This window comes from Vipera ursinii (assembly GCF_947247035.1).
Source record: "Vipera ursinii genome assembly, chromosome: 2".
Classification (NCBI taxonomy): Eukaryota; Metazoa; Chordata; class Lepidosauria; order Squamata; family Viperidae; genus Vipera; species Vipera ursinii.
This window is the reverse complement of record NC_139513.1, coordinates 117154166-117169274: the sequence shown is the minus strand read 5'-3', so window position 1 is coordinate 117169274 and position 15109 is coordinate 117154166. Positions and strand designations below refer to the sequence as shown.

Here is a 15109-nt window from a genome sequence, read left to right as displayed (position 1 = left end):
CGGGACAGGGGGCATTCCTCTGTCCTAGTCCTATTAGACCTCTCGGCGGCTTTCGATACCATCGACCATGGTATCTTGCTGCGGCGTCTCAGGGGATTGGGAGTGGGAGGCACAGTTTTACGGTGGTTCTCCTCCTATCTCTTGGGACGTTCGCAGTCGGTGTTGGCAGGGGGGCAGAGGTCGACCGCGAGGTCTCTCATTTGTGGAGTTCCTCAGGGGTCGGTCCTCTCGCCTCTCCTGTTCAACATCTATATGAAGCCGCTGGGTGAGATCATTCGTGGCTTTGGAGTTGGGTATCATCAGTACGCTGATGATACCCAACTTTTCTTTTCGACCCCAAACCACCCCAGTGATGCCCTCGACGTGATGTCCCGTTGCCTGGAGGCGGTTCGGGTCTGGATGGGGAGGAACAGACTCCAGCTCAACCCCGACAAGACTGAGTGGCTTTGCATATCTTCATCCCGGGTTTATTCGGACATTCCACCTCTAACTATGGGGGGTGAATTATTACCCCCCGTAGATAGGGCTCGCAACTTGGGGGTCCTCCTAGATTCACGGCTCACCTTGGAAGATCATATAGGAGCCGTGACTAGGGGGGCCTTTGCACAGGTTCGCCTGGTGCGTCAGTTGCGGCCCTATCTTAGCCGGGATGATCTGTGCACGGTCACTCATGCGCTCGTGTCCTCTCGTCTGGACTACTGCAACGCTCTCTACATGGGGCTGCCCTTGAGGACCACTCGGAAGCTCCAACTGGTACAGAATGCAGCCGCGAGAGTGGTGTTGGGAGTCTCCCGATACTCCCACGTTACACCTCTGCTCCGTGAGCTGCATTGGTTGCCAGTTGTCTTCCGGGTGAGATTCAAGGTACTGGTAACGGTATTCAAAGCACTCCATGGCATGGGGCCGGAGTACCTCAGGGAACATCTGCTGCCGGCATCAAGCTCCCTGCGCCCTGTGCGTTCCCACAGAGAGGGCCTCCTCAGGGTGCCACCGATCAGAGAATGTCGATTGGTGGCCCCCAGGGGGAGATCCTTCTCTGTGGGCGCTCCGGAGCTGTGGAATCAGCTACCGGTTGAGCTCCGGATGGCGCCCGATCTTCGCTCCTTTCGCCGCGATCTCAAGACATTTTTGTTTGTACAAGCCGGCCTAGCCTGAGGGGGAGTGTTGGGGTTGTTTTATCTTTTGTTTTTTTAATTTTTCTGGGGGTTTTTAGCGTTGTATTTATATTGTTTTTAACTAGGGCAATTGTTTAATCTGTTTTTAATGTTTGTATTGGTTTTTTTATTCTGCCCTGTGAACCGCCCTGAGTCCTCAGGGAGAAGGGCGGTATATAAATGTTATTAAATTAAATTAAATTAAATTAAAATCTCATCAACTGCCTACTTACTTTGGAGGTTTCTTTGTCCTCCAGACAGGGTGGAGGGGAGAAAAAGTAAAAATCAGAAGTCATCTCCAACAATACAGTATAAAGACTATAACAACCATTATGTAGGACAGACAGGCAGAAGACTAGTAGGGCGTGTCCATAAAACCAATTAGCAGTCAGAAGACACTATGAAAATTCCTTACTTAATCTCACAACCCATAGACAGACTTCACCACAGTTTCAATAGGGAAACTGTAAGCATCCCAGACCAAGCTAAATTCCAGGGAATTCCTGGAAGCTTGACATTCAAACAAATCAGCCATCAATAGACAGACAGTGATAAACTACAGTTACACATCATTCAAAAAAGAAAATAAAAAGCTAAGAGGGAAACAAAAAGACGAAAAAACATTTTCTTCAGCAACCAATATCCAGATAAGCAGGGATCAATACCGGATAACAATCAAGCAGAAAACAGTGCCCTAATCAAGGGACTAGTGAAGAGAAAGCCACACCCACATCAACAACAACAGGACAAGCTACCATATATAAACAGGTAACAAACCCCACAACGACTAGCACTGATGATGATGATCATTGTGCCCACAGTAAAAAATGACAATAAAGGTTATCTTGTGTTACCTAATCAGGCAATAAGCAAACAACCAAGCTCAGAGCACACCAAGGACTCCACAGTTCAACACGGAGCTATAAATGTTCTCTTTTATAGGAACTACTTGTACGGTTTAAAGCTCAAACCAGCAAATGGTTTCCACTTTGGTTTGTAGGGATAGTACATATCATAGTTTACTGGTTTGGTTTAAGTGTAAAGCTATGATCTGCCTGAAAATTAGAGGAACCATATACAAGAAGAACGATAGAAAGGACTTTGAAATATCTGCCTCTATTCCAAAAGGAAGTATTCAGCAATAATAAACAATAGGTGAATAAGAGCAAACGTTCAATACGAGTGCTCTCTCCTTCCTCTCCTTTCCTTCTGACATGTACAGGTAGTCCTTGACTATGACCATTTGTTCAATAACTGCTTAAAGATTATGGAGGGGCTCAATAAAGGGCCGAGCCCCCAAAATCCAGGTGCTTGGCAGCCTTCCCACACTAACGACCACAAGGGTGCTTCAACTCCCACCGCCCACCTATCACCACACCACCTATGTTCCTTTGGGTCCCAGCACTTTGCGGCCCCTGCTATGCTAGCTGACTTCCATTGTTTTCCTGTTCCCGCATCTGATAGGCATGTCCAGCCTGGCCCTTCCCAAGGCAGCTACTGGCCACACAAATCTTTTCTTCAGGTTATGCTCAGAGGTTTCCTCCCGAGACCTGGGGAAGATGGCCTCGTGTGGTTAGCAGCTGCTTCTTGAAGGGCCAGGCCATGCATACCTTGTCAGCAAGTGGGAGTAGGAAGATAGCGAAGGTCAGCTGGGGCAACAGAGGGTGGGCTGGCAAGGGCGGCTGAGGCTAGGACTGGGCTGGGAAGCTGGGGCTTCTTGGTGTGATACAGCTCTGGGTTTGTAAGAGCCCCTGAACTTCAACACAGCATGCAGCCTAGCCCCAGCTCCAGTCCAGCTCCAGCCTAGCAGTGTGGCGCAAAGGGCTTAGCATGCCACATAGCAGGCTCTGCACCATTATAGAGCTCTGGGAGCGAGGGCAACTCATTATGCCTAAGCCATAATTCAATGCCTTCAAACGGACATTGGATTTGCATACTTTCTTCCCTAAACCACCTTAGGAAATTGCTTGTTAATGGCTTTTGGGTGGTAAGATCCTTAGAAGGCCAAGTTTCATTACACTAGGTGAGTTTCCTTCTATCCTTGAGGAAAGAAGTTCCATGCAAATTTAAGGACTTTAAAAAAAATTCTTTTTTTTAAAATCCCATTTATATCCCGCCCTTCTCCGAAGACTCAGGGCGGCTTACAATCTAAGCACAAATCAAATGTGCTTAGCAATAGCCTTCATTCTATGTATATGCCTGCTTATTAGGGCTTTCCCCCCCCCCCCAGCGGCATTAATACAAAGTCAGCTTATTGCCCCCAACAATCTGGGTCCTCATTTTACCTACCTCGGAAGGATGGAAGGCTGAGTCAACCTTGAGCCTGGTGGGATGCGAACCTGCAATAATTGCAGGCAGCTGGTGTTACTTAAGGAGGCATTAGCCCACTGCTCCACCAAGGCTCTTTTTAAAATGAACAGCAAAAGGGTGACTGGAATGTTGGATTTTGGAAAGTTATAAATGGATGAAGGGGCCAAATGGACTTGAAATGCAAGAATATTTCCTCAATTGTTTAAAATTTTACAAAAAATATTTATGAGGATTTTGAAACTAACTATAAGAAATCTTCCCATGGGAAAGTGTTTATTAATGGGGGGGAAAGGTAATAAAACAAGAATTTTACTGCCATTAAACATAAATGAATGCTAAATACTATCTACAATCCACCAAGCTATTGAGCTGAGTAACAGCCTATGTTTGAGTCTGGATGGTATCACGCTTGCACAGACAGAGCTGGCCTCCAGCTCAGGGTCTTCTCCTGGATTCTGTTTGAATCCCAGGTGTAGGGTATGACCACAAGGACCTATGCATATATGCATCTTCATGTGGCCATTCATGCCATCACTTCATGGTGAATTATTATAACAAACTCTACCATGCATTCTACACGTTCTAATTTTTTGATGCCTGAATATCCTATTAAGCAGGGGAATACCACCCAACTTAAAACCTGAAGCCTGATAGAAAAAGAAGTATTAAACTCGCTCTGTACTTTGCAAACAAAGGAGTTTCAAGAATACGGGCGCTTCATTGACTTCCTAAAAATAATTATTTTACAGTTAACCTGGATTGTCTTCTCACTATTCACTCAGTTTATCAGGGATTGTTCTATGTTCCTCAAGCAGGGAAAACAACGTTCAATTGTTTTATTAAATATAAAAGATCTCTGACATTCTAAATAAATCCCGATAGATTCTCCCCTCCACTCTGCTCCCCATAAGCCTCAGTGTTTTTTTTATTATCAACCAAATTGATGTTTATTTAATGCTGGAAAGCCCTAAGGGAGGACCCTGACATTTTCTAGTCATAACTTCAAGGTCTTTCAGCTCAACATGCTTAACATTCTGCAAGGATATCCATCATGCTCCACAAATTGCAGCTTGCATGACAGTAACAGGTTCAAAGATTTCTTCCCTGAGTCTCAAATAAGAACAGTATTCAGTATCCTATATTTCTGCTAATCACGGGTCTTCTACTTTGTAAAACTAATGCTTACATCCAACATATCATGAAACGTTGTTAAGAAGTTAATATATGGCTTTAAACGTAATCTCATTCATAAGTGCCAATGTAAAATAAGGGCAGCAAAATTGATAAAAGCTAATTTGAAAGGTACCCAAAGCTCCGAAAGAATTAGAATTTAGCACATCTGATCTCTTTTACTTTGTTTTATACCAACTTTTGATAAGAGCAATGTGAAATTCCGATTTGGTCACATACTGGAGAAATTTAATTCAATAATATGATTATGAACCTTTCTATTCATATACCTGTTGACTACTTGCCTATTAAAAATCTATACTATTAAAAGGACTCAAAGGCCAACAGGTATCAAAATAATTTGTATAAAGCAAGCTAGGGAACACACACACATACGACCCTGCATGGAAGAAAAGGCAAAAGTTCCCTTAACTTAGTAGTCAGAAAATATGACTATATGCATAATTTACAGTAAAAAGATTGTTAACATATTTATATGGGAATTCCATGGAAAAAAGAATGTCTCTTGCAACCACAACAGTTAAATCCTATTTTAAATTGAGAAAGAATTTATGATTTTTAATATTATTTTTATGCCTAAATTATAGCTTCCTAAGATTAAAACATTTTCTTCCTGTTTTTAAGGAATAGTTTGCTCCTAGATTTTGGTCCTTCTGAAACAATTAAAATTACTATCATCAGAGATAGATTTTTGATGTGCCTCCTTCCCTCAGGATTGACTCCGGTTGGTGATAATTGGGGAAGAAAAGTTCTCGCCTCAGGCTCTATGTGGAGTGCCATAGCATTCAGTGCCTTCTCCTCTCCTCTTGAACATCTACATGAAGCTGCTGGGTGAGTTTATCCTTTGCCCTGGGGTAAGATATCCTCAGTTTGCTGTTGATACCCAATTACAGATCTCTATCCCGGCCAAAATTAAGCAATGCTATGAACATATTACCCTGGTGTTTGGAGGCTGTGAGGATCTGGATGAGGCACAAACTTCAGCTGAACTCTTCAGTTGCTTTGGATTTGGGGGCCCACTGATTCCAGGACTATACTATCTTTGAAGCTGTAGTGCCTCAGATAGACTATATTCGCAATCTGGGGGTCTTCCTAGACTTGTGACGTTGGCTAGATGAGCAGGTGGCAGCGATGGCTACAAAGACATGCCTTTGCACAGCTTTGTCTTATGTTTCAGTAGTGCTTGTTCCCAGATTGGCAGGCCCTGCTCATGATCATTCATGCCCTTATCATTTCCAGATTGAACTACTGCATGCACTCTACCCTTGAAGAGTATCTGGAAGCTTCAGCTATACAGAATGCAGTGGTGTGAGTAGTTATCTACATCTTTAACAGCACATGTCATAGTTCTGTGCCACGTGCACTGGTTGCCGGTTTGCTTCTGGGTCCAATTCAAAGTGCTGGTTTTGACCATTAAAATCTTTCATGGCATAGGAATGGGATATTTGAGGAATCATCTCTTCCCAATAACATCAGCCTACCGATTAGATCTGGAAAAGGGGGCGTACTCTGGATACCATCAGCTAGCAACCTACATAATGGTGGGTCCCAGGTGATATGCCATCTCTATCATGGTGCCCACTTTATGGAGCATTCTTCCCCTTGAAGTTAGGTTAACTCCATCTCTTTTGACATCCTGGAAATGTCCCAAGACCTGGTTATATAATCAGGTCTGGGGTTCCCAGGGAACTGTAGCTATGCTACAGCTAAGCTATGCTTAGATAGGCTAGGTGATTATTCTTCCTTTGCTGAGGATTTGTATATTTTTTATAATTTTCATTTTTAATCTGGATTTTATATTTTTTTATATTTCTTGTTTTCATATTTCTTGTAGTTCAAGTATTGTACACATTTTGTGAGATAAGTGGCTACACAAATTTGACAAATAAATAAATGAAAGATAAATCCAAAAGACTATTTCCCTACTCTAAAAAAGATTAGGTTTTAAATTATAGACAGAAAAGAAAAAGTCATTTGATTGCTTTAGCTTGCTGAATCATGCAAGCCCTTCTTGATTAAGGCATTCTGTTGATTCCTGTATTCTTACTACAGCAAGTTAAAAGGTTTAGAGAGTGAGATTAATCAATCTCATCTTCCTTTTTTTTTTAAACTCCTGAATGCTGCCCCTACCTTGTCAAGGAAGGTGGGGCGGTCCATGGAAGACTCTTTGGAGATCGGTGGTGGGCGGCAGCCAAGGGGTTTGGTGACCATTCCATTGTAGTCAGCTACTCCCATTCCACGCTTGTCCATTTCCACCTTCTTTTCCAGCAGAGCACCTATAAATGGTAAAGCGAATATGAAAATGTCACAAGAAAATTAGGAATCTTTATCCAAGCCAAGATGAAATTACATTCATACTGCTTTCACTACACTTTTCTTAGTATTATTTTAAAACTTGAAATTCAAAATAAACATGCTCTTTTAAGAGCACTTAATTAGTATAGATTTATAGCCTACCCAATTCTTACAGAAAATGGTTTTAAAATAATGCAGCTTATTTCACTGAAACAAACTAATCCTCACTCATATCTAGATCATTTACAAAAATACTTACTCATGGCCTGATCTAGATTCATACTGTTACTCTTTAAGGCCTCTTCTGCTGGCTCTCTCTGCAAAAATAAGAAAATGTGTTTGTTGATAACTACACAAAACAGAGTTTATAACTGCATATAAGAACATTTTACAAGCACCTCAAGTATACTCTCCTTCTTATGTTAATAGGTCATAATAATTGATATTTCAACAGTTAATATTCAGAAGTTTGCAACTAAAGTGGGGGAGGGAGTGTGCCTTGTGGTCAGGCAGCAAGTTAATGTGTTGAAACAGCAAACAAAGCTTTTCATAGCAAAGAGATACATACAACTGATCACCTGCCAAGATTTGCAGATCAAGAAATGATTAGGTAGAAATGAGTAAAAAAAACTGGCACACTTAAAATATCAATTTTAGGTTCAACCACCATTTGGAATAGGAAATAACCATGATGCCGGCTTTCAAATTTACTATGGAAAATATAAGTCCCCCAGTCCTCTTACAGTTTCAGAGCCTGCCTACAAATAGGAAATAATTGCCTATAAACTGGAAATAAGCAGTATGATTGCCAATTGTTTCTTTGGCAATCATATCTCATAACTTCTGTCATGGATTTCATGTACCTCTGAAATAGCCAGAGCATCTGGCCCATTCTGAACCATCAAAAATGGTTACATTGAAAACTGTTGTGAACTAGAAAAATTCAACTTGGAATTGGGAAAAGTCCTTAATATGATAATTACACAATTACTGATTTAAAGTCATTATCTTGGATTTTACCCATACTTTCCAATAACGTTTTACCATCCATTTTTAAAATAGAATTTTTCCAAAGAGTTAAATATTCATAAGTGTATTATCAAAAAGTAATCTATGTCCCAAAATTTCTCGTAGTCTGGGAACAACTGTACATTTTCATACATGTTGTTTTAAGAACGTGTCATAACTGCAAGGGGAATAAATAATAAAATTCCAACATAACCCATAGAGGATGATATTTCACTAAATTTTAATTTGCAATGCTAATAAAAATATAATTTCAATGATAGTTTTCAAATCAGATAAATTAAAGCCACCATCCTCAAATGGTAATTTCAATTTAGCTAATGGAAACCTTGGTGGACTACTATTGCAAATAAATTAAGTAGCCTGTCAATCTGAAGAAAATGTTTATTTGGTATTCATATTACGATACCTCTAAGGACATAAATAAAGTGAAGAATATTAATTTTAATAACATTAATTTTACCCTACAAACATAAGGGGATTTTAGCTTCTCTATTTATATCCCATTCATTTTTAAAACAAAAATTTTCAAATATTTATTCCCCTATCATATATTTAGAAATATTTTGAGAAATGTAAAATCCAAGATCTTTAATATACAGAAATCACAAAACCAACCCTTTATGTAACTGTGAGGTTGTCACCTAAGGGAAGTAAGCTAGATTTATCTTAGGTAATCTTATAGCCAGAGTACTTTCTGAAATACTGTACTCTCTTTATAAAATTTGGCAAAAACATGGAATATACTTCCGAATTTGCAAAATAACATCAGCATATAAATTACTTGTGCACACCCTGCAAACATAGTACCTTTAATGTCCAAAGACTGCCTTACAATATTAGCTAAAGGTTCAACAATCAAATTAAATAGCAAGGGCAAAAGAGGGTAGTCAGAACTCAAAGGAGGCTGATATCATTTGGTTTATTATTACTTTAGTGCAGGGTTTCAAATAATGAACTTCAATCCAATAAACAAAATTCCTTGGAAAATCTTATCTAATCATTGTTTGTTTTAAAAGTGTAATTATACAAAATCAAAAGCTTTTTTTGACCCTAAAGATACCAGTACAACACAGTCCATTCTATAAAGGAGAGTATTTGTAATTCAGGGTTGAAATGAATGGTTTTCGATACTCTCTGAGCTTGGTTCTTTTCCTGCAGTCTTAGGTACATCCAATAAATCAATAAATATAATTTTTACTAAACAATTACATTTTTAATAAACTGTGATTGTACATGGCCATAAAATTTGCAAATGCATTGTACCATTCCACTGAAAAAAACCACCTGGGCCAGGACTTTTACTGTTTTGCAACAATTGTATAGAAATATGTAATAGAGACAGAGGCGCTTTCAGAAGTTAAATCTATAACGTATCCTTATCAAAATCAAGAATATTTTTAAAGCAGACACTACTGGGATATTTCAAAAATGGACCAAAGAACTAGAAAGAGCCAAAATGCCCTTTCAATGGCTTAGTATTCTTATAAATATTAAAATGGTATCAACAGATTTGAAATTAAAGCTAATTCATATAAAAGCATATTTACAATAAATGAGAACATCCCAAAGAATATACTCAAAAACATCAGATTTTCTTCTTGAAGATGTAAAAAAAAAATTAAGGGTTCATTGAACATATGATACTTTCTTGAAATAGTATTTTAATGCACATAAGTAGATTTATGGGGAAACCTTTAAATGTTAAAGAAGTTAATGTGATGTTGAATTATTCATCAAAGCTTTGAAATTATACTATCTATAAGAAATTATGACTGTACAGTGCATGTGGGACGTCTAAGAATAATAATGAGAAAGTGAGATTATTCCAGATGTTAGATCAGCTTTTAGAAATGTGCAACTTATCTGTTCTGGAAAAGGTAATTTTTTCCACCAAAGGATGAGGCAGTATGTTCTTCTTTGGCACAGATTTTATATTTTAAATAATATTTTCCATCTGATTGTACTATAGCATTACATAATATTTTATAATATTTTCAGTAAATTGGTGACTGTAAGTTTAATATATAGTAGACCTTTTTCATTCGTTTACTTTTTAACTTTAAGGATTGCTTGGTTTAAGTTTGCTGTTGTGGTGTTTCTTGGTGTTCTATCTGCATCTTGCACGCTTTAAAAAAATAATACTAATAATAAAAAGACAAAAAGATCATATGCAATAAAAATAGCAAAATCTTGCAACTATAAATACTAGACTACCAATAAAAAATCCAAGCTGTGTACCACACCCTACCTAGCATAATTTACTTCAAATAATCTGCAGAACAATGGGTTTAACCAGATTTCTCCATACATCCATTTTACTCCATACATCCCAAGTGCTTTGACTTTTTTTCTATTTATCTCTCCTTCACTTCTTTTTTCATTCAAGCTTTTGGCAAAGGAGAGTGAAACTGCTCACTTTATCATTCTTACCAACTTTGATCTTTTATTGATTTTACTGTAATTTCTTTGATTGTTGTAGCAGCATACAAGTTTAATAGACCAGAGTAGGCATTTTTATCCATCTATAGAGTCTTTCCCAAGCACCTGGGATAGGGAAATGTTTGATAGTATGAAAGGTCCTGTCACAGGATGTAAGCCGTTCCAAGCAAAGCTATCCTTTGCAACTGATTGCTGGTGATTTTGTCAATGCTGATGGTATTGAAGTGGTGCATCTGATGTTTTAGGAATGCATCCAATCCCTTCTTCCTCTTTCACAAATTTGGGATAGAATACCTTGGTACTTTGGGCAAGATTTTTAAACTTAATTTCAATTTACTCAATTTGCTAATACAGGCAGCCCCCAAGTTAAGAATGAGTTTGATTCCTAAGTCTCTCATTCACTTGTATTTGTATCTAAGTCGAAACTCGTACTTACAATGGGCTGCCCATTATTACAAATGGTGGATGGCATTCACCTTCCTCAAGCCAATGAATGGCTGAAGCTGTGCAATGTTTTAAAGAACTGTTGAAAACAGGCTGTATATTAAAAATGCATATCTTCAGTAGTTTATAAAAATATTGTGAAGATTCAGCGGTTCGTGGGCTTGAGAAAGGTCAGTGCGGCTCCAGTTTTAGTAATAGGCAGCTAATATATATTAGCATTGGACATACTGAAGGATATTTTTGAACAATGGAACCAGAAGCTAATTTTATCTGTGTCTGAGAGGACAAGGATTATCTGACTTGATTGTGACTATTTTGAAAGTGGATTTAAAAATGACAGACTGGAAGAATGACATGGGAAAAAATGTTACACTGGACATACAAAAGAAGTTGCAAAACTAATAAATCTTTTGTTTCGTAACAAGTTACTAATTTACATTAAGACCTCCTCAGGCATTCTACAACTGATAACAAAAAATATCCTCAGGGGTCTTTACTCTGATTTTTAAATATCTTTTGAAAGTAAAATACAATTCTCGGAGATTGATAGGGTTTACTTTTGTAAAAGGAAACTGATTCTTAACAAGCCACTATCTTCTACGTGTTAAACAATTTTACCTTTAACCAGCTTTCTGCCAATTTTCCCAGAATGAAAATTAAGAGCCTCTAATCCCAGACATCTACAAGATTTATTGCTTTCATAAAAATGACAAAAGCAGCACTGTGACCCAAGCTCAGTGTCCTTCAATATGTACAACAGGGCTTCATTTGGACAAAAGGGACAGAGCTTGTTTCACACTGGTTTCAACTTTTGAAGTTATCCCCTTTCTGTCCCCCACTCCATGCTATTGCCTCTAATCTCCTAGATCTGCTCTGTATCTTTCTCAAAACGTATCAGCTACATTTCTGTCATCTCACCTAGAGTCTGATCTTGATGACATGCTATGTATTGCTTAGAAGAGAATCAATTTCATGTTTAAGAGTATGTTGCAATTTGAATACAACTTACTGGGAAGCCCATGTCTGTAAGCTGTTTTATCAGACGATTCATGATCCAGGCCTCATCTTGCTTACTAGATGTCTTCATGCCCTAGGAAAATGAAAAGAAGTAAGAAAACCAAATTCTAAAAATGTGTACTTAGAAAAAGCCTATTGCATTTAATGAACTTTACTCTAGCACTGTTCTTATGCAGCTTGCAAATCTGGACAACTAATAGATGGCAGCAAAGAAAATGGTGAGCTTTTTGTAACCCTAACAGTAGCCCTGCCTCATTTCCTCCTAAGTAGATACAGGATTGCAACCTAAATATTTATATTTCCCTTAAATTTTCACTAGGGCCAAGTTTGAATATAGTTTCTATAGTATAATATTTTGAATATGAAATAGTTTCGACCTGGCAGTAAATAGAAACGGCAGTGAGTTTTGCGTCTACCACCAGGTTCCTCTCTTCTGCTGTTATGGATCAGGGGGAAAAAAAGATTAAAGTATATGCTTTTTTATTAATCTGAGCAACCTATCACATGAGGATAACAATTTTTGGAGACTTATAGGTATTAATATAAACTTTAAGGTCTTAGTAAACTGTAATTAATGAACAAATGCAGTAAATTACAGTTTGATCCCAATTTCAAATTAACCAGCATTTGAAATTCCTCAGTTAGACATATGGGGGAAATGTTTCTTTAAAGATGAAGGCAGATACTTCTTATTGGTGTTAAATGGAAAAGTGGAAAACTGAATTTGCATTAAGCAAGGCATGCTGCATTTTGTGCATCTGACAATATGTTTTGAGCTTTGTATTTTAGTGCTTTAAATTCATTTTATTCATTTAATGTATTTAGTTATTCTGAAGCAATATACAAAACTACAGAATAAAAATTAAAGTATAACAACATTACAAAATTAATACAAAAACAATAGAAATTGGAGGAAATGGAGAAGGAAAATAATGTTGCATGGATATTTCTTTTTTTTGGGGGGGAGAGTAGTATTCTATGCTTAGATTGTTATTTTGCTTTATTCACTGTAAGCCACTAAGAGTTGATTGATTAAGGTGGGGCATAAACCTTATCGTAAATGCAAATACATACATAATCTATGAACAACTAAATAAATTACAGCCTCCCGCCCCCCCCAAATCATCTCAGTAAGTCTATCAGTGTCCTATATTGCTTCACAAGATCAAGATTTCAGTGAACACCTAAAATGTGTTTGTATATATGCTAATTCAAGAATCAGAATACTGAAATTAGTAATATTTCTGGAATAATCTTCCCATAGGTTTAACTGATTCGTATTTTGTTAGGTTTATGAGCCACGCCAGTCACAAACAATTCTCCTCCATATATCAAGATTTGATATAACAGTGAGGCTTCCTTGAGAGGTAAATGATAATTTCAATATTTATTTTCATCCAAATGGGCAAACTAAACCCACAACGGATACGGCCTGCAGTAATGGCAAATGTTCCTATTAAAGATATAAAGCAGAATGTATCCAGCAAGATTCCGGCTATTATCTATAAAGCCCCTAATAGCCTGGGTCCTTGCTAGTGTTGGGGTCTTCTGCTCCAGGTAGAATCTGCCCATCAAAAAGGCAGGAGTCAAAAGAGCATGCTGTAGAGCCTTCTCTCTTGAAGTGTAAGTGAGGTATGGGACTCTGACCTTTTCAGCTGTACCACCCTCACTCTGGAACTCTTGTCTGCTGAGATGTGGCGATAGGCAACTGTTCATTAGTCTAATTCTTTTGTATTGATGTGATTGTTGTAATGTGATTTTAATAAAAGCTTATGGTTCTACAGAATATATGCTGCTTAGAATTAGTTTTGTTAAGTATATCTGCTTTGGAATGCCAGGCCCATACAACAACAGTAACAACAACAACAACAAAAACAACAACAACCCTGGAAACAATGGCTATTGCTCTTCTATAGAATAATAAAATATGGTGGTCCATAACAATAATCATTGAGTTATTCAATAAAGAAAGCAGTATCATTGCTTGAATCATTTGACTATTAAGTTGTTGACACTTGTAACCCAGCTGTTTCAGTCCTACCTTCTGAAGTCCTTTCTTAGGGGCATTCCCCCAGGAGCTACAAGAGGAATTGCTCTCTTGTGAAGCAGTATTATTCCACATATCTCCTTCTTCATCTTCCCACTGACTTGTACTGAGATTTACTTCATCTCCACCACTGCCCCAGCCTTCTTGCATAGAAGATTTAGAAGCTATGGGGGGGGAAAAAAGGAAGATTTAAGTAAGCTTTCCTAGTCTCTTTAAATCTTGCCTTCTCTAATCATAGCAACACCATATTTTACTTTACTGGTATAAAATTGGAGAGCCTGCAGATGAATCAACAAAAACAACAGCAACTCTAAATGCCGACACATCTTTCATCTTCCACAGCATAAAGGAATACCTATTTAAACTGAAAAAGAATGTAAAAGCAGGAGTATTTTTTTCTTCCACCTTAGCCAAGCCAATCAATGAGCAACAGACTTTACCTGGTTTGCACAGTGCTGGGGCAGCAGCTGGTGCGCTCACTCTTCCATATGGCCCTGCTGACTCAGCAGAGTTATCTCCCCACCCTGTACCACTGCTAGGGGGCTTCCCCCAGGCTGAAGTGCCATTATCAACTGCAGCAGAAGGGGAGGAAGGTTCTCCCCATGAAGCTTCAGGCTTTGCATGGACAGCAGGCATCTCTCCCCAACCTGCTGAAATCAGAAATTTAAAAAAAACATGTGGTAAGCAAAACAGAGAATCAAGTGTGAATATGACTTGTTTAATCATTTTATTTAAAAATTATGGACAATATGAAACAAGCTCAGAAAGTTTAGTCACCTAAGATAAGATTTGCTTTTCTTAAAGGAAGATTCAAGAATCACTGCATTACAATAAGAATCCTTTGCTAAATCTTTTCCCATTCAAATATGCTCACAATTTACTAAGTTATAAAAATTATAACTTTTATAACTTATAACTTATAAAAAAATATTAAGCTTCCATAATAAACAAAAGCATCTGTTCATTCATTTGGATGACTGAAATCACAAACATTTTCCAATCCACTCAAAGTAAAACTCTAAAATTCCACCCCGAGAAAAACAGTGCTGGTTTCATCCATAACTTTTAAAAGGGCTTTTAAAATACACTTTTTCTCTCTGATTTTTAATAAAAATGGTTTTTCTATGCTATGTGCTACTCTTAGACATTTGATGTAAATTTTAAAACTATTATGTTTAACACA

The 15109-nt window shown here is 38.0% G+C and overlaps 1 protein-coding gene across 2 annotated transcripts in view; it reads right to left on the bottom strand.

Annotated features, from left to right (window-relative positions):
* TNRC6C (trinucleotide repeat containing adaptor 6C) overlaps window positions 1-15109 on the bottom strand; it is a 147335-nt gene that overhangs the window by 34299 nt on the left and 97927 nt on the right. For both annotated transcript variants that reach the window (XM_083352361.1, XM_083352362.1), the window contains 5 exons: window positions 14367-14576; window positions 13921-14090; window positions 11872-11952; window positions 7210-7267; window positions 6786-6931 (listed from right to left, as the gene is read on the bottom strand). In XM_083352361.1, the coding sequence (XP_083208487.1) occupies window positions 6786-6931; window positions 7210-7267; window positions 11872-11952; window positions 13921-14090; window positions 14367-14576 (665 nt within the window). The remainder of the gene's footprint in view (window positions 1-6785; window positions 6932-7209; window positions 7268-11871; window positions 11953-13920; window positions 14091-14366; window positions 14577-15109) is intronic.